Genomic DNA, 20,210 nt, shown 5'->3' with positions numbered 1-20,210 from the left:
AAAACTAAATTGGTTTGATTTTGGCTTGCAGACCCTAAAACACCCAATTTCTTAGGAAAATGGGCAAAAATACTTACAAAATTGTGAAATTAAGAACATGTTAAGAACATCCGAAGGCTTCAAAAATTTTGGATGTTCTTATACCTATAAACAAGAAGCCTTAGCGGCGTGAAGGCCCAGCGTGTGATTTCGAGCTTCTGAGCAGATTGAATTAATAATTTAGATTTTTGTTACTTAGCCTGAGTCTTGTTCAGCCCCTGGTTGGTTTATGTTATGAACTTTCTGACGTTGTTGCGTGCATCTATCAAAGTCCAACCTGGAATTATAGTTCTTATATACTGAACTTCAAAGCCGACAATATTGTTTTGAAACTGTCTCAAATAGAATGCTTTTAAGTATTCTTCTAGATCACTTACAGTGTTAAACTCGAGTAAGACTGATGTTCCCGTAATACCACCAATCATACCATCTGAATTTCGGCTGTGGGAATCGAAGACATAAAAACTATTGTTGCCAAACATAAATGCAGTACCGTTGCCACATGCTAGAAAGATTCCACAACTAAAAGTAGGAGGTGGTCTAATAAAACCTCTGCTGTCTTCATTTAAGACTGACACAGTCACAGGGGTACGTTGAAATTCAATAACATCGTTTTCAATGCTTAATTGGGAAGGCAGCTCGGTCAAATCGATGTATTCGTTAGTATAGCAAAGACCTCTGTATAGGTCATTGCCTAACCTTAGTATAATATCAAGATCAGACCTTTCCCAATCTCTTAGAAGTTTTAAATGAGAGTATAATATCGCGGATGTAGACATATACATACATTGAGTACCTGCTTGGGGACCAAATATGTCTACGTTCCCTTGATTGTAAATGCACGGACTACCTGCGCAAATTGACAGGACCAGGATTAGTTTCAATATCACCATAGGTTATTAGAACTATGCTTAGATATAGCGTCGCAAATAAAAATGGGGCCGGTTTTAGAACCTGGGAAATGCCTTTGCTGGAAAAAGATGAGTTTAGAACTAGATGGCGATAAATGGAACGGAGGTCTAGTTGCCGGGTACCATTAAAATTGCCTATTGAAATACGGTAAGCCTCTATGGATATCATGATTTCTCACGAGGTGTCGAATGAGGAGTATAAGACGAATTAAAAAGACGTAAAATTGTTTTGTATATTTATTTCAAATATTCAGTGAGCTGAGTAAGTTTAGTTCAGTAAATTTTGATAGTGATAGATGCTGAGTAAGCTGATAGTGCCGATTGAGCTGATAGTGCCGATTAAGCTGATAATGCTGAGTATAACCCCTCACACAGAGTGAAGGGTGGTCTTGAAATCTGTAGAAAAAAAAAAAAAAAAAAATTAGTAAGATGTATATTGTACGACATAAAGGTGATAGGGTGGACATCGAAAAATTCTTTTGTTCCTGTCGCAGCGTGTCTTATAAGTACCAGGCGGGCGGGTGGTCGGCAAAAATGACTTATCTGATATTCCAATGGCATATTGGCAGCCACCCACGCTGAAGCTTTTGAGGAGGACCTTCATTTTTTTATAAAACTCTTCAGTGATTGCCTTTCCATTATTAAAACTTTGAGTATTTGGATGGGTCACAGGCAAGAAACAACAAAAATTTATTTATTGATAAATTTTCTCCCTACTCTATGGTAGAGCATCTTCAGATCTAACATAACTCATAAAAAACCTATCTTATAACATCTAGCATCTTCAGACATTTGATTAAAAAATTATTTTTATTCCTCGACTTCAAAATCGCAACGAAAGAATTACCAGTGTTAGATTTTATTTGCGGAATAGAGGAGGCAGCCAAAAAGTTACCAAGTATATCAGCAGCCAACGAATTTCGATTTGATTGTAAAAAGATCATTAAAAACGGGAAGAAAAACAAACCAACGAATATTGAACAAGAACTCTGTAATGGTTTAAAGGAATGGTTAAAAAGTAATGGTCTTACCCTGATTGAAAATGACAAAGGTCGAGCCACTTGCATCATCGAAAATAAGAAAGTTGAGGAGCTCATTGACAAAGAACTTTCCAATAGAGAGCGATATAAACCTGTGATAGAAGACAATATCGAAAACGTCAAAACCTTGGTAAATAAAGAACTAAACAACCTATACAAGGAGAAGAAAATTTCAAAAGAACTTTTGAACAAACTCAAACAAATTACACCAGTAACACCAAGTGGAAGACCTACATTGAAAGCACATAAAAACCCACTCAAAGTCAGATTGATTATAAACACTCAAGGATCAACATTTTACAAGGTTGCAAAATTTGTTAGTAATGAATTGAAACCGCTCACTACAAATGCAAAGTCATTCATTAAAGATACCAGTGATTTTGTAGATAAACTGAAAGTTTTAACTTTAAATGATGATGAAAAGTTAATAAGTTTTGACATAGCTGATATGTATCCTTCGCTACCAAAAGAAGAAGTCATCCGTGAAGTAGAGAGAAGAATCAACCAACACAGCTTCAAAACCAAGCTGAACAAAGAAGCTCTTGTCAGACTCGCCAGAATTTCAATTCAATTCATGACGTTTAAAATGGAAAACAAATATTACGACCAAGCTGATGGATTATTCATAGGATCCCCGGCGTCTCCGTCCTATGCTGAATTATTTGTCCAACGCATCGAGGAACACCATGTTTATCAAATGATTCATGCTCCAAGAATTTGGCTTCGAAAAGTTGATGATACCTTTACTATCTCTCGGCATGCTATAAATGACACTTTAAGCGAATTAAATGCAATCAACACATCTGTTACCTTTACTGCAGAGGAGGAGACTAACGGAGAAATACCATTCTTAGACTGTGTGGTCGCAAGGTCAACAGATAACAAATTGAAAACCAAAGTATTTAAGAAGAAAACACATACCGGCCAATACTCAAATTTTAATTCCAATCAACCATATCATGTGAAAGTGTCAACAATCAAAACGTTGACTAAACGTGCAAAGATAGTTTGTACAAACGAAGAGGATTTACACAAGGAATTGAAATATATCGAAAAAACAATGCAACTTAATGATTTCCCAAATAATGTCGTTAAGAGAACCATAAAAGAATCTCTTAAACCAAACGAGAAAAAGAAAGTTCGAGATGAAAATGAGGAAAATATGATAAAAATGTATTTGCCCTACGAAAAAGGTATATCAGAGAAAATTTCAGCTAAAAGTAAACATTATAACGTAAAATTGGTCAATACAAAAGGAAAAACGTTGGGCAATGCATTGAAAGTGAAAACAAATAATATTGTAGAAACACAAGATATGTCAGGAGTAGTGTACAAAGTAAACTGTAAAGACTGTGAGAAATATTACATCGGAGAAACGGGAAGAACGATTGAAACGAGAATGAAAGAACATAAACAAGGTGCAAACGGGGAGCAAGAAAAGGTATCTGGTTTGTCTCAACACTTGAAACAAACCAATCACGAGGCAGAGTTTGATGATGTAAAAGTACTTTTTAGAGAAAGGAATTTCAAAATGAGAAAATTCAAAGAGGCACTTGCAATTAAGGAACACAAAACTAATTTACTAAATAAAAAAGAAGAAATTAAACTTTTATCCAACATATGGGAAAATCTTTTATAATCATTTTATTGTCTTTTATTAATGATTTTATTGTTCATAAGAATAACTTAATTAATTTTTTATCTAGGGAATAAAAATAATTTTTTAATCAAATGTCTGAAGATGCTAGATGTTATAAGATAGGTTTTTTTATGAGTTATGTTAGATCTGAAGATGCTCTACCATAGAGTAGGGAGAAAATTTATCAATAAATAAATTTTTGTTGCTTCTTGCCTGTGACCCTTCATTTTTATTGAATTTTGATTTCTCGGGTCTTTTTACAAACTTTCTAACCCGGCTTTTAGAGAAAAGAGTGACAAAAGTTGGGAACCAGAAAATTTTTTGATGTCCGCTGGGGCTGCTACCATTATTAACTTAGATTATTCTAGAAAAAAATTTGAATCATCATCTGTCACCCCTTATTGTACAAAAGATTTGACTTTTGATTTGGTTTTGAATACCTTAAGAGTATAAATTAATGCGGGGCTAATTAAAAAATTTGAATCATCATCTGTCACCCCTTATTGTACAAAAGATTTGACTTTTGATTTGGTTTTGAATACCTTAAGAGTATAAATTAATGCGGGGCTAATTAATGCGAATTTGGCCCAATTCGCATTATTAAATACCGCAAAACTTAATGGTTAAATATTTTGGTCATTCGCATTAATTCATACTCTTAAAAAAGGTTAATTTAAGACTTAAAATAGTCTTGGAGGAAAGAAGTTTTTCAGCTGCTATTGTTTTATAGCAAAATAATGGGCTATTCCATTTTTTAACCATTCAGGGGTATTGACAAACTTTTCCAGGGAGGTCTGAGCCTTGATTTTCCAAGGGCCTTTTGGTTATTTTCAGATTTTCCAAGGGGGTTATTAAAGGTTTCCAGGGGGTTCTCTCCTCCTAAACTGGCATCAATAGTCACTTTCCAGGCCCTTTTTCACAAAATTTCACCTTCCAGGGGTGTTGACTCCTAATTTCCAGGGGATAGTTTGTTATCCCAGTTTTCCAGGGGGGTTAGTGAAAAAAGTTCGTCAATACCCCCTGTACAATTTTTCTTTGGAATAGCCCAATACTATTCTTATAAGACAATTAAAATCATCCCAGTAAGTACTAACCTGGCCTCGAACACCAGTGATGACAATGGATGGAAATGATTCTTCTCAGAAGTTTTCGAGAGTTGACTTTCAAGCTGAAAAAAAACAAAAAATAAAAAAAATCAATTCATTGAACTCAATCGAACACCAATCACCAGACGATCTCAATCGAACGGAATCAACGATCGAACCAGTCAAACCAAATCGAACGCAATTCGACAATCGAATTTCAATCGGTCGATTGCGTTCGATTTGGTACGATCGTTGATTGCGTTCGATTGAAATCGTCTGGCAATCAAAAAAACGCTAATAAGCTGGTTGTCAATCCTTGTTTAGTTCTATCAGCCATTTTCAAAGATGCAAGGACAGAATCTGTGTTTAAATTTTTCTGTCTTGCTGCTGGTTGTTGCTTAAGCGTATATCAATAATATGTTCCGTTTGCGTTATAAAATATCCCCAAATCCAGTCAGTTGGCTCGATCATGTCAGTGAATTTCAAGTTGATAATTTCAATGAAGGTGGACGAAAAAAAACTTAAATGGGACTCAATGTGGCAAAGTGTTTGCCGCAAGCAAAAGTTGGTAATGCAAAGTATCCCAAAATTGCATTTAGCAGACACAAAAAAAAATTTCATAATGGCGGGGCATCATGAGAGAGCAATCAGAATACAAAATAAACAAATTTCAAAGGCTCACAAACCAGCCAAGGACTTTTTACCCGCGTTTTTAAACTCGTTTCAGCAATGTTTATTCTTTACACTTTCATTTTCAAAATCTGCTGAACGCGCATTATGGCTTGTGACGATTGCCTTGCGTAACATCTCTGTGCTGTGGTGTGGTGGTGGGTGAAGTGAAAACTTGAAGCGAATGGTGATGTAGAAAAGGGCTTGGCTATTCAAAAAATTTTCTGACATTTGATTGGGCCGACTTGGGATTTATGTTTTGAAAATCGGGCAACGTGAACAGAACATATTATTGATGCATGATGGTTGCCCGACACAAATTTTTGACTTGCCCGATCGAGCGCCTGTAAGTAAAATAGCGGTTTTTCAGACAGTCACTGGTTGCTCGATTAAGCTACATACTGTATGTAAAACGCACAGTGTGCTCTACTGGCGATCTTAAGTGAAAGCTTTTCCACCAGAAGGTTACAAAATATGATGGACTTCTTGAGAAAACAGTTTTAATCAAACTATAAAGCTAAACTTTCGATTCATTAGCAACAGTATAATAACACATTTACATACCTTGCAGCTTGGATAATTCCAATAACAGTGATAGCTGATGAATAATATGAAGAATTACTGGTCGATCAGCAACAATATGGATATGATAAAATATAATATGGATCAAATAACAGCAATCGTATGTAAATATTTATAAGTGGCAAAACGTGTCTGCAGTGTGAATTTTAGACTGATTCATCAGGATGTCCTAAAGCACAAAGTCTTTGAAGAAACAAGTTCATTCCCAAACTTCTTCTTCATGTTTCCAAGGAAAGAGTCGAAGCGCCTGGGTGTTGAAGTTGTAAATGTAAAGAGCGCGAAAGCTTACAAAATAGAAAAGAGAGTCCAAGGAGCAAACACAGCACGGATAGAAGTGAGAGGACAGAAAAACAGAACACGGCACGGACTGCGGACAGACAGGACAGGACAGACAGACACACGGAAAGTTCCTCTTGAAAGGCCCCTTCGCAAGCGCGCTGGGCCAATAATTTCTCAACAGTCCAACCCTAATAACAATAAATAATATAAATAATTCTTTAATAAATAATTCATTTTGAACTAATTAAATTAATAAACTTTATTCAATAAATATATGACTTTCTAAAATTTTCATATATGTAATTTCAAATATCTCAAATTTTTTTAATGCTATAAAGAAATATTCTGAATGATCATAAAGGCCCGATAATAAAATGTGTAATCTCAAAAATTATTTTGAGTATTTTATGGCCGCTATCCGCAAAACCAAAATAATCATACAATTCGCTATATATGAAATTTGGATAATTAAATTAAAGCATTCTTCGCAAATAAATAATTAAGCTTTGTTCCAAGATTATTATAACAATATAAAGTAGCTATGATAATATTTATTAAAAAAAATATTGTTTTTTTATTTATCTATTGAAGAATATTCATTGCTTTCAAATATATCAAGGATTTGTCTTACCATAGTTGTTATCATGTAAAAATTTATGCTCTCAAATTTTTAGTTTCTTACTAAGGTTAAAAAAATGATGATTCATACGGTAAATGGAATCAAAATGGCACTACATTATTTCTTTCCCTATTCAAGATATTACTAAATTATTGTCTTGGTTATTTTCTATTTCGGTAAAGAATTATCATACAAAAAGTACACTGGATTATTCCTCATTAACATAGCAAAAAATACAAATTTTATTTTCTCTCTCAATACAGCATTTGTTGTGAAACCACAAATAACATTGTTCACATTCAAAACATTTATCATCTTCTTTTTCAGTTTCCTCTTCACTAAGACAAATATCTGAGCACACAGGACAATGAAAAATCTTTTTGATGCATAACAAATATGGACAAATATACGATTTAAAGAATAAACTCAAGTTGGGTAGCATATCATACCAATACTCTTGGTCAAAAGCAACTTTGAGAATGAGAGGTGGTCCTTTTGGTGTCCATACCACAAAAAACGAATATTGTGTACCAGTTATTGCCATTTGACCATTCACTTGGGCATAGTAAGAATGGTTCTTCTTCAGTCTTAGTTCATTGCCATTCAATTCTAAATAACCTAGTTCTCTATAAGTTTCACCTTCACTGATGGATTTCTCTCTAAGACTGTATGGACATTTCACTTCCACGCATACACGAACATCGCAATCCTTACATTTGCATGTAAATATGCCGTCTGGAGTGGCACCAAGATACGGATGCTTTTGTAAACGTGTAAACCAGAAGAAAGAAGTTTACCATGTTTATGTTTAATACCCTCAACTTTCATGAATGCCTCTAAAGCAATTTTCTCTTTAGTTCTGCCCCAAGTTAGTGGTTTTGCACTAACTTTTTTAGGTTCACAAAGGGACAGAACCATATTACTCATTTTCGTTGTTTTTGACCTTGCCATCGATTTTATTTTTGAATTAATTTCGTAAAATTTGGATGCTGTAATCCTTCCTTTACGCTGTTCCCACCAGCAGTTAGAATTTGATTGGGATCGTGTTGCTTTTTCTAATTCATTTAATTGAGAGTCGTTGAAAGATAATTTTGAGTTGAATTCTTGTATGATAAAAAGTCATGATCATGATGTGAACTCACAATTTTTTCTGCAATGACTGGAAGTGGAGGTGGCATGTCAAGGTTAGGTGGAGGAGTGAAACAATTGTTGATCACAGCCATTGGGAATTCTTTTCTAATGGTATTGATATAAAATTCCTTTCTGTCGTCAGATACCTCTCGATATTTGATGGGTCTTGGATCATAAAGTACACGGTCATTATTCAATTTATGTTTTGGGGTTTTATTGTCAGTATGGTGTTTTACAAAATCAATATTTATAACTTTTTGTGGGGTGAAGTCTGTGCGTGCTGGTGTGTTCCAACCACAAGGAAGGCTTGTTGACGGTAACGAATTAATGTATTCATTAGCAAACTCAAGTTTATAAAGAGCTGCAATGACATGATTACAGCTTTCACCAAGACCAGCCGTGCATGTACAATAGGATGACAAAACCTCTCCAGAAGCAAAATTTATAACAAACCAAAGTTTATGTTTAGATTCTGTCACCCTTTGTGATGGAATGCATCTTGATTTTACAATTACTCGGTCTGATGAAGCTTTCAACAAATATAATTTATCAACGAAACCAGATTTATAAAATGAATATGCTTTTCGTGCTTTATACTGCCCTATGTATTCTGCTTCAAAGGCCTTTTTCATTAAAATGTACGAAAAGACGTGTCCGATGTTTGTAGGTGGTAAAAGTTCATGGTCGTCAGCAAAATTCTCACTTGTAAATGGGTCTTCGATGTTGTGTTTCTTCAGTATGACAGGGTAGTTTTCAGGTAGCTGTTTCACAGGAATATTTTGATCATGTGCATTCACGACCCTGCCGGTGCACCCGACAGTCGGGTGCTGTCGGGTGTTTTGTCGGGTGCTGAAATTTCTAAATTTGCGAAAACACCCGACAATTAGTGCACCCGACAGTCGGGTGCTTAAATTCTTAACTTAGTGAGAACACCCGACGATCAACACCCGACACCGCCTGATTTACATTTTTGGCGGCTTTAACGCCCGATACTGTTTACCGCCATCTTCGCCGATGCCGTGGTGGGCGTCAGTCAAATTATATGTACCTCATCGGCCCTTATAGGCGCTATGTTTTTGTCACTGCTGGCGTAAAGAGGCCGGCGTAAATCGGATCAGCGATCGGAACTATCTGGGTTTTTTTTAGAAGTTGGGTTGACTTTAGCAGACGATTTGTGATTCTGGGAGTTCTCTTATCCATGAAGCAATTGTATCGTGTCCATCAGTAAAGTTAAATAGTGCGAATGCATGTGACTCTGGGAACGAGTTTGGGCGCAACCTCGTCCCGTGTATCCTAGGTTTTTTTACGTTACTGATCGATAGAAACGCCATTCACCTGACATTAACCCTATACCTTCAGGAGCCAACCTCTCATGTCAACTAAAATTCTATCATCATTCTTTTTATTTAGAGTCACAAACAGAGAATGAATCAAATAGCGAAACAGGTAATCAATTAGATATTTATATTTTAGTGTGGTGAACTGTAATTAGCCGTTATCGTAAAAGATTTGTCGTGTCTTTCTTTCGATTCTGTACTTTGATCATATCAATGTTTCGATATTCTTAAATTCGAGCCTGCACTCGATGGTCAATCTATTTCTCCGTGTTTAGGTTTGAGGCATGACATTCCGCTCGCTTTTTCTCTCTTCTTTTTTTCGTTTTAGTCTTACATTCTGATGACAAAACACGCTGACGTATTGGTTTATCCAGGTAAGACGTATATATTACCTTTAATATCATAATATAAATGGCGCAATCTCATCTGATATTTAGTTTCATGATGACGTAATTTCTATGGCGTTCTAAATGGTCTGTGTAGATACGTGATTCTGCATTAAAAGCTAGTTGTAAGTTTACTAACGACGTACGTAAGTGCGTGGAGACAGGAATGACTTTTTTCAAATTGGTTAATCTAAGGATACTTTTAAGAATATTTTATCGGGATTTTATAATCTCAGACATAATGGATGCTAAAGCTGTGGATAGACAAGAGATTTAAAATAGAGGGCGGAAGTCTATTAGTCAATCTTTCTACTTTCTATCTCCTTCTCAGGAAGAAAACAGAGGAAATGCATTGTTGGATCTATTGATGATCAAATGGCCTTATAATTTATAATTTTACATATTTTTAATTGTATGTATTTCAAAGATTGTTTGTAAGACCATGTTCAGACGTTACGGTTCCGTATTGTTTCGAAAAGAAACGGTTCTGTGTGAACGTGTGAACGCCAAAATTTGAAGAGTTACATACAAAGCAAAACAGATCGAAACGGTTTTGTTCCACTATTTTCATCGGAACGGAACTGCTCCGTTTTTCTCCGTTTCAATATGAACACTCTCGATCCGTAACGGAAACTATACTGGAACGATATGACATGAAACTGTAACGTCTGAACTGGTTTGAACATGGTCTAAATTATTGTTAATCAATAAAAAAGGTTGTTCCAGTTTCTTCTTTTGAGCAACACGCACGTTGTCTCCAGCCATCCAAACATTTTGTATGTACGCAATGGTTACTTGTACAAGAATGGTGGTGGTACACTAAATAGATTGAACAAAAAATTCGGCATATAGTGTGTCGTTACAAAACGAAAACCCAGGTAATATATAGCGTCCAGTTGACAAAGTTACTCACTCAGCTCACACAAATTGAACGTTACTTAAAAATTTAAAGACACACGATTTTCAGGTAGGTAAAATTGGGAAAACTACTTAGAGCAGAAAAGTTTTTTACTGGGCACTTTGAAAGCCTACCTTAGTGAAGTTTGCGTTGATAATGAATCATTGATGAAACGTTTGTCTTCGTCGTTTCGTCGTTTTACCGTCGTTTATCACCCATAAATAAAAAGAAAAGAAAAGCGTTAATCCGTTAACTTCTCCCAAGAATATCAAAGCCCGAGAACCGGAACACACATTGTTTGACCCACCAAAGAATTGGTTTGACGAGAAAGGTCGGTCTCCACTTGCATGCGTTTCTCGATCGCACTTTTTCGAGTGCGCGTTACATTTTTATGACGTAATCTTTTTTCCAAGCCAAAAGGATTGAAGCCAAAAAATATGCGATCGCAGCGCGCGGAAGTGGAGACTGGCCTTGAGAGAGTAATTAGAGTATTTCGTCAAAAATGCCGCGCACCCAACTACAGGCGGGGCGTCGGGCGGTAGCAAAAAGAACCCGTTTTTTCGCCCTCGGGAAATCGCCACCCGCCCGTTACATGTCGGGTGTTGTTAAGAGCGCCCAAGATGTAGCACCCGACAAAGTGCACCCGACTGTCGGGTGTTGAAATTTCTAACTTCGAACACCCGACAACAGCACCCGACTGTCGGGTGCACCGGCAGGGTCGTGTGCATTCAAGGCTCGTGAAGCAAGGGTATCATGATTTCCAGTGCTGCTCAAGCCACGTCTTTTCAAGTAAGCTTCCAACTGTCCATTGGTCATTTCAAGAAAATCTTTAAGTTGTAAAGCTGACATGATGTCTTGAATTTTTGAATCTAAAAATATAAAGCAAATCATATATTTTCAAAGTGTTCACATCCTGGAATAATAATAAGGGTGTAGGGTAAATAAAATGAATTGCAACTTGATAGAACTGATGCAATTTCAACCATAAAAACATCGAAACACCTGTGCAATCAAAATGCACTGTGAAGGTGTTAAAGTTAACTAAATATTCAAAAAGGCTGGAAGACAGCTAACAGTAGAAGCCACCATTTTCCTAACTTTGCAAAAAGAGTTTGTTTACAAGTTTTTAGCCGTCGTCAGCAACTTCACAAAATTTATTTATTGATTTTTTTTTGTTATGTTTTGATTTTTTTTCGAATCGTCGGGGCGGCAAATTCAAACTTTGGTCCTGATTACCCAAGATGCACCGCGACCGTGAAATGGCCTATAGACTTTAACGTTTGAGAAAAGCACTCGACTGGAAAATGAGAGAGAGAGAGAGAGAAAATATCCAAAACAGACCCTCGAAGGTACAAAAAGGTTGTAAATTTAGCAAAGAACTTAACCATGTACGCATAGATGTAATTTGTAATGTGTGTATGTTTTCCTTCGTCTTTTATTTCCAAAAGAGAGAATACCACTTCAACAGTAAACGGAAATCTTCTTATCATACATATGAATCTCATGAAAAGCATTTATTTACAAACATCATTGAAACGTTAATTCAGGGACTAACCAACACGATTATACATTAATCTTATACATTTTCATGTTAGAAAAAAGGTCAATATGAAAATCCACCAACATCAAACGATATGGAGATGCTATTTTATCTAATGTATCCAAACAAAAGTACCCAAGAACTTCCTCCAGGAGATAGAAGGGAAATCGACACAACACGTTCCCTCAAAATGAACTCATTGGAGTATATTGGGTTTGCTTATTGCCGTAATCGATGCCATACTTCTGTACACCCTTGTGAATATTCTGTAGACAGCTTGAAGCTACAGATATAAAAAATAATTCAGCTCCCCAGCTGGCACGCAACGTTGTTTTAACGTTAGATGAACGTTGTAACAACGTCGTGTGCCAGATGGGTCTATAGATACACTTTTCTGACTCATCCAAAATTAAAAAAGATGATATCATACGTTTCTAAGTCAACCAATAATAAATTCTAAACAATTTTGAGCTTGAGTTTGGCTTAAGGTAGACAAATCACCACTTCCGTCAGAAATATAAACAAATTTGTCTAAGTCGTCTCTTCTCATTTCCGACGCCTTGTAAAGCTTGCAAAAAATTACCTAACTTAGTGATGACTCATATTACAGCGATTATGGAGGGCCTTTAAAGGAAGGAATTTTAGATGTATGACTTTCAGTTACAAGACTCTTTGTTGTATCAGAATATACAATGTTTTTATAAGAACATCCTAATTTTTGAAGCCTTTAAGTTTTTTTTAAATTATTCATAAAATGTTTTTAATTTTTTTGTGGAATTCCCTATTTTGGAGTCCATAAAGCCTTAAAATATTCTTAGCTTGTTCTTAATATTTGTTTTATAGTTTGTTCTCATGAAAAAGGTGTAGAACACCACTCTGTGTCACAGACCATGCAGGCCCCAAACCCACTTGGTAATGAGGTCAAATTTTCGTCCCTGGTGGGAAAAATACACTACAATTACAATATTGACTTTTGTTGACTTTTATTTCATCACCATTCGAATTTCAATGTTAAAAAAATGCACTCCAAAATCATCCCAGCCACTGGAATCTTGGAGCAATATAATTTATCCCCATTGGGATTTCAATACAATAGAGATTTTTATCCCCGTTGTGGGAAAAATCTCACCGGGGGCTGTGAGACAGGGGTGTTGTAGAATTACGACAACGATGAAGGGGATTTTTAAGGGCAGGAGAGTAAATGAGCAGATCAAATCTTACATAAAGAGGGGCTTAAGATCTTGACACCTCGTTAAATTGTTGACAACTCTCTTTGTCAAAAAAGTTGCACGAGTCAAATTGCACGAAAATCTTTCTCCATCTTGAGCAGGAAATCATTGTAACGGATTGGAAATTAATCAAACGAAAATCCATGCTAAGCTTGAAGCGTGACCGTTTGCAAATGAGCGTTAAAACCTTATGACGTCAAAGTGTAAAGATTTATCATCATACAAGAAAATTAACACTCTGATGATATGTATGTATTTTAGGGGGCCATATATTGAAAAAAGCTACACGTTTTTTTATAAGAACATCCAAAATTTTCGAAGCCTTCGGATGTTCTTAACCTTTTGAGTTTTAAGCCTAAAAATGTTCTTAACATGTTCTTATTTTGACCATTTTGTGAATATTTGGAAGATGGTCAATTCCTAAGAAATAGGGTGTTTTTGAGTCCATAAGCCTTAAATTGTTCTTCACTTGTTCTTAACATTTTGGCCAGCGAAGTCTTATGATCTTATATAGTTTGTTCTTATAAAAAAAACGTGTTATTATACTAAAGTCTTTGATTCTATGTGTTTTGAATAAAACTGTAATACTAAAATTAATGAGAAGGGTAAATGAATAAACGAGAGTACAAAGAACCACTTAAACAGTAGACAATCTGAATACTTCCACTCAAATTTTCTTATACCACGATGTCGTATGTCATTGAATAATGACTAAGAAAGTCAAAACGTGGGAGTTACTATTAAGCAGCGGAGTTGCAAGAGAGAAAACTGCACAATAAGAGGTCAAAGCCTTACCTCTATGAGGACCCTGTTTCAGTGACATACCGAGAATTCTTTGATCAGTGATGACAAAATTAAAAAGCTGCAGGTTGGAAAGGATGGAAAATATCTGCTTGTATTTATTGGGTGCAAATTTCAAATTCTATTGTGTATACCTTGCAAAAACCTAATAGGGATTTTCAAAACTTTGAGTGTCATTTTTGGTTGGGATCATATCATCTGGTCATGAGAGTTTATTGTATTTTTTTAATGGGGATTAAATTTATAGGTATTTTGTCTTTCCTGTGACTAACCTGACTGTGACTAACACCTAAATAAATAACCTTTAATAACAAGAATTTTTTTGGCTATACGATTAACCAGCAGACCTTATGGCAAAGGTATTTCTTGCAATTTACACTTGGTAGCAGAGAACTCCATGAAATTTCGTCTTAGCAGATTTAGATACAGCAGCTCTCGCACTTTCGTTAACTAGGTCAAAAGAAAAACTTGCGTTTGGGTTGTACGTCAAACTTATATAAGTATAATGTCATAGGGATGTCACTTGATATACAACCTTTCATCAATTTCATGTTATCACTATTTGCATTTTCGCTCAATAAAATGTTTCAACAGTTTCTCAATTTTCATTGAACGCTCGCGTCAACACCTTCCAGTTCCAATGCACTCGTGTTTATCTGATACAATCGAAGATGGCTTTTTCCTATCGGAGTGTAATGGTAATTGGCTTGATATGAAAATATCCCCAGTGGGATTTAACAGCTCTATCTATAAACACTGAAAATTTTGAAGTTAGATTCGACAATCCTTCCAAATTTGGGTGCCAGATAATTTGATCGCACGCTTTCAAAGGAGCAAGAAGTTTTACTGTTATTCAGAACAATACGAAAAGCAGATCTGTACTATCGACACTTAATTTATCGCTCGTCTCGTACTACGGCAGTAAAAATTTCGAAATTTCAATACGCTGTGCGAAACCCCCGAAATGTTTTTTTGTTATATTAAACATATTAGAAAGATTTGGCAGCAAAATATCCGCAGAATCACAGCTGGCACAGACAAGACACACAGACAAAACACACAGGCTCAAGATATGGAGAGAAAGCATGGTGTATTTTTCTGATTATTTCCAAAAACCATCACCTTATACAGTATATCTTTAAGTAGTTCATTATGGATTGAAACGTAAAGGATTTCCTGACTCTGATGAATAGTGTTTCAATCTGAATTGAACGACGAATGCCGAAAGTAATTTTCAGTAAATTGATAGTTAGGTAATGATGATTATAATGAAGCTAATTACAGAGAAACGAAATCTGCTTCATTTTTCGATTTTCGTTCACACGGTTTGATCATTATCGTTGGTCAATATCTAACAAGGAAAATACGTTTAGATGATTGATTAGTTTTGGATATTGTGCTTGAGATGACATTCTACTTATTCTGGGTCAAGATTCTCCGTTTAAATTAGAAGAAAAATAAGAAATTATGTTTCAGTTAGACACAAGATCGTAAGCTAAGTAGTAGAAACCTAGCCTAGTCGCTGAAGATAATTTATTCAGGAAAACAATGAAACAAGTTCTCCGAGGTAACGACAAATGATAGGTTTTTATCAAAAAGACCAGCAGGTACGATTAATAAGGTTCGAAGTGTGACCTGTCGTGTCTAGATGAGTTGGTCTGGGGTCGGTCTAACCAGTGATAAATATTAAAAGAGTTGAAAAACTTGACGAAAGGATGAAACTACACGTTTTTTTTTATAAGAACGTCAAAAAATTTCGAAGCCTTCGGATGTTCTTAGTTTTTTGGATTTGAAGCCTAAAAATGTTCTTAAAATGTTCTTATTTTCAGCATTTTTTGAGCATTTTGATGTAATTTCTTAAGAAAATGCATGTTTTTAAGTCTCCAAAGCCTTAGAATATTCTTAGAATGTTTTTAAACTTTTGGGCCTCGAAGCCTTATGTTCTTATATAGTTTGCTCTTATAAAAAAAACGTGTAGTCAAAAATGAAGTAAATAAAAAGTAAATGAGAGCGTTAACGGGAAAGCGTGTCATTTCACCGGGTATGATTCGCAATACCGTGTCCTTTCCGTAGACTTTTTGTGACGAGTTAGCGTAAATTTCACTGTTCATCTTAGAGGGAAGTAATTTACTTTATCCGGAAATAATTTGCAGAAATATGTTAATTTGTTATCTCAAGGCGATCGAACGAGGATAAGAGGATTTCGTATGAAAGAAACAAGTTTGAATAATTTTCATATTTCTTTAAGAACAAAATGACTTAAAAGCGAGAAACCATAAATTGGGTAAGATCAATAACTAGAAGGTTTTCTTATCTCTCGGTGTACAAAACTTTGAGAACCCACAAAAACATCAACAAATTTAGGATTTGAGATTACAATCTCTCTGTATACTACCGTGTGAATGTTAATTGAATAAATATTATCTTATACCATATAAGGAGATATACGGATATTATGAGATACTCGTTTCTAAATGTTGTACATTGAGACATAAATTGTAAACAGTCGCTTTTCATCTATTCAGCCGTAGCACGTATATTATTATAGCACGTCTACTAGCGCGCGGTACGAAGGTGATATGATTCCTTTTAGAGCCGAAATGTGATAATTTTCTCAATTCGAACAGGTTGTTGTACAACACGGTCAAATATTGATTTTTTATTTCGTTTTATTATTTTCTCTTCATGTGATTAAATATACGGGAATCTTTTTTTCATGAAATATAAAAAATATTGAGCTGTTTTCAGAGAATTGTAGTATATCGCGTTGTTGTTTTGATAATGACGGCAGTTAGCAACGCTGGTTGTTACTCTGATTCTAAAAGTCCTAAAACGTGAAATTTGTTTATGTAAGTGATGACAAGAGTCAACCCTCTTCAAAAAAAGAATGACAAGAGCGAGAGAGAGGGGGAGATCGTTTGTTCAACATCATCGAAGAAAGATGACATTCTTTAAATGTGACATCATCAAGCAAACAAAACAAAAAGTAACAATTCGATGTAAATTATGATTGTTGTTAGTTAGATATAGACAAGAAGAAAAAAAAGTGTTCCGCGCTATGAATACTGTTCCATTTGTTAGCGATTAAAGACCTCTTGTAGTTCACCAGATTATCGCCTTGAAGGGGATGCGAAATTCTTTGGGTTTAAGATGGTTTTATGAAAAGTTGTGTGAAGTATTTGAGTTCAGATTGTGATTGGATGTTGAAAGGTCAACATTTCATGGCGATAGCACAGTTGATAGTTACGAGGTAGATATGAATTAGGTGAATTCTTTCAGCTTAATTTTGATTCTTTGACTGGTTTTGGAATGTGATGATGTTGAAATGTTTGATCTGAAGATTCGACCATGGTTCAATACAGATGGTTCTCACCCAACTGGTAATCAACATTGTTTCAACGTTTATCTAACGTTCACAACGTCCATTTAACGTTAGATTAACGTTGAAACAACGTGGTGTGCCAGCTGGGCAACTACTATCAGTTTCAAGATGGCAAGTAAGCTAATCAGACCGATTCAAAAAGTGTATATATAAACAAGACTAAAAGTAAGTTACATAGTAGTAAAATGACTTGAATCAATGTTGATGATGATTAGAAATCGGTAGTAATGTAATGTGAATGCGAGAGCATGGCCAACAAAATGATGTCAAACTCAAAGGAATTTTTGTGCGATAATCTTATCATCTCTGCTGCCAGCAACTCACATTTGCATTACCAAAATCATAGGATTTCAAAAATCAAATTAAAGGAGAAGAAAGCAAAAATAGCTTCTGATACCATCTTTCAAAAGTCTGCTGTAATTGATTAGAAATCACTAATTTTGACGTCAACCTCAATTTGAAATTAATGGTCAAATGGGTTGATTTGTTGTAACCATTATTGCTTTTTAATTGAAGAAAATTCATTTATTTTACGATTGGTGTCAAAAAGTATAATTAATTTGCAAATTAAATCTTCATGCCAGCAGGCATAACCTAGTATTTTTTTTTTTTTTGCTTACTTAACTACCGGGAAAGAAGAATGTACACAGAAAGTAGATCAGTCAGCGATTTTTGATATATTCTTTTGGACATTCGGTTAATAAACGGGTCATACATTCAAACGTCGATATCTAAATTATTAACTCGTCATTTTTGTTTTTTAGAGATTTCTAAGAACAACAAACTATCAGAGTGAAAGAATTATTGATGATAAACAAATATCGAAAGAAACCAGGGAGAAATTTGATGAAATAACACAACAAAACGAGATCAACAACATGTTTCACTGGAGATGGACCTTTGTTTTCGTGGTTGCTTTGGTTATCGATGACGTCATCAGCTCACAAAATTGTTCTACGAAATGCCGATGCACAAAAACATTCACATATTGTCTTTATCAAGATATCACATCAGAAGAACTCGTAAATATCTTACCAACTATTCCAAAAACAACAGAGAAATTATATCTTGGAGGAAATAAAATTACGCAAGTTAATATGGAAGAGTTTTCTCATTTGACAAAATTGACATATCTATCGCTGAATTTCAACAAGTTAACAAAGCTACCGGACAGAATCGGACATTTTCTACCGCGACTGCGCATTCTACATCTCACAGCCAACCAAATCAAAACCATTTCTTCTGAAAATTTAAGAAATTACGATAACTTAAGAGTCCTGAATCTTGATCAAAACTCAATCAAAGTAATCGGTGAAAATACATTCGATAAAATGTCGAATTTGCGAGAACTTCTTCTGGGTCAAAACCAGATTAGTGATATCAATCAAAACACTTTCAACGGGCTGAGAAATTTGATCAAGTTACAATTAAGTGATAACAAAATCAAAACAATCCATGAGGACGTCTTCCAATCAACACTTCAACTACAAGAGTTATATCTTGAAGTCAATAAAATCACTCACATACCAAAAGGTCTATTTTACAGACTGACCAAACTACGTATCATCTATTTGAGCGACAATTTTATAGCACAGATCGAAGAAGGCGCTTTTGATGGCCTGACACTTGAGACTGTGTATCTTAACCTTAATTTACTCGAGAAATTGCCAAATAATTTATTCAAAAACACTGACATTATACGAAACGTCTTTTTATTGGATAATCCTTTCCAGTGTAGTTGCCAACTGGCCACAGCTGTAGCGGACGCGCGACAAAACTTGAAATTATCAAGCGATAAAGTTCATTTCGGAGATTGTAAGCTTCATTATGAAACTATAATGTCAGTTGAGGGTTTAACAGTAGAAGCATTAAACTGTACGGCGTGCGATTTGAACCAGTGTCCTCTTATGACAAACTGTACTTTGGAAGCATCTGAAAAAGATGGCTACGTGTGTATGAAATACATTGGCGATTTAGTTGATCAATCAGAAACAAACTCAAGACACTCTTTATCGAATGAGCAGAAAATTTCCAGTCATATTTACTTAATCGTGGCAGTTATCTCAATCCTTATAGTCGTATGTTTAATAATCGCCGTTATCTTGTTTATAAAGAGTCGGCAGAAAAGAAAAGCCTTCAAAATTGACAATAAATATATTTATGAGCAAGTTGATAATAAAAGGACACCAAAATTGACCAATTTGAAAGCTAAAAACAGTTTCAATGTTGTGGTACAAACACCAGTTCGGATGAAACAATACTTCGTTTGATTGTGACATGAAGCCTCGTCAATTTAGATTTTTTTTTGTACATATGTTAAAATGTTGATTTTTATTTTTTACAAATTTTTATTTTGAAAAATTTAATATATTTATTTCGAGACAAAGAGCGCGTAAAATTTTGTATATTTTTAAAACGTATCTAATAGAATAAATAATCAAGGAAAACACTTTGAAATTAAATTATTCATAGTTTCATTATTGTTAAAACTAAAACCATCGGAAATTCTACGCCTTTTGCCTACTTTAATCGTAGAAATTTTTTAGCGAGACTAATTTGAGCGTTTTGGCGAGTTTTCACTATTTTCGCTAAAATAAATCTCGCTAAAACACGCCGAATCACCAGATCGCTAAAATTTATCCG

At 35.1% G+C, this 20,210-nt stretch overlaps 1 protein-coding gene and 2 long non-coding RNA genes across 3 annotated transcripts; 2 read left to right on the top strand and 1 right to left on the bottom strand.

Moving 5' to 3' along the window:
- Window positions 1-1,174: 1,174 nt before the first annotated feature.
- On the bottom strand, window positions 1,175-6,035 carry LOC136798941 (uncharacterized). Its single transcript, XR_010845461.1, has 3 exons — window positions 5,948-6,035; window positions 4,724-4,797; window positions 1,175-1,346 (listed from the first exon to the last, which is right to left on the bottom strand). It is a non-coding gene; the product is annotated as an uncharacterized lncRNA (long non-coding RNA).
- A 3,351-nt stretch (window positions 6,036-9,386) lies between these two features.
- Window positions 9,387-10,304, top strand: LOC136798939 (uncharacterized). The gene is made up of 3 exons (XR_010845460.1): window positions 9,387-9,440; window positions 9,660-9,705; window positions 10,049-10,304. It is a non-coding gene; the product is annotated as an uncharacterized lncRNA (long non-coding RNA).
- Window positions 10,305-17,664: 7,360 nt separating this feature from the next.
- LOC136798938 (prolargin-like) lies at window positions 17,665-20,004 on the top strand. Its single transcript, XM_067055617.1, has 2 exons — window positions 17,665-17,732; window positions 18,332-20,004. Exon 2 carries the CDS (start codon window positions 18,446-18,448, stop codon window positions 19,835-19,837), a length of 1,392 nt encoding a protein of 463 aa, XP_066911718.1. The 5' UTR covers window positions 17,665-17,732; window positions 18,332-18,445; the 3' UTR covers window positions 19,838-20,004.
- Window positions 20,005-20,210: the final 206 nt, after the last annotated feature.

The sequence above is a fragment of the Clytia hemisphaerica genome, unplaced genomic scaffold (assembly GCF_902728285.1).
Source record: "Clytia hemisphaerica strain Z4C2 unplaced genomic scaffold, Clytia hemisphaerica genome assembly, whole genome shotgun sequence".
NCBI lineage: Eukaryota > Metazoa > Cnidaria > Hydrozoa > Leptothecata > Clytiidae > Clytia > Clytia hemisphaerica.
The sequence above is the reverse complement of the archived record's forward strand: the minus strand, read 5'-3'. Positions and strand labels throughout refer to the sequence as shown.

Excerpts from the sequence above, each read along its gene's own strand:
- LOC136798938 (XM_067055617.1), top strand. The coding sequence starts at position 18,446 with ATGTTTCACTGGAGATGGACCTTTGTTTTCGTGGTTGCTTTGGTTATC.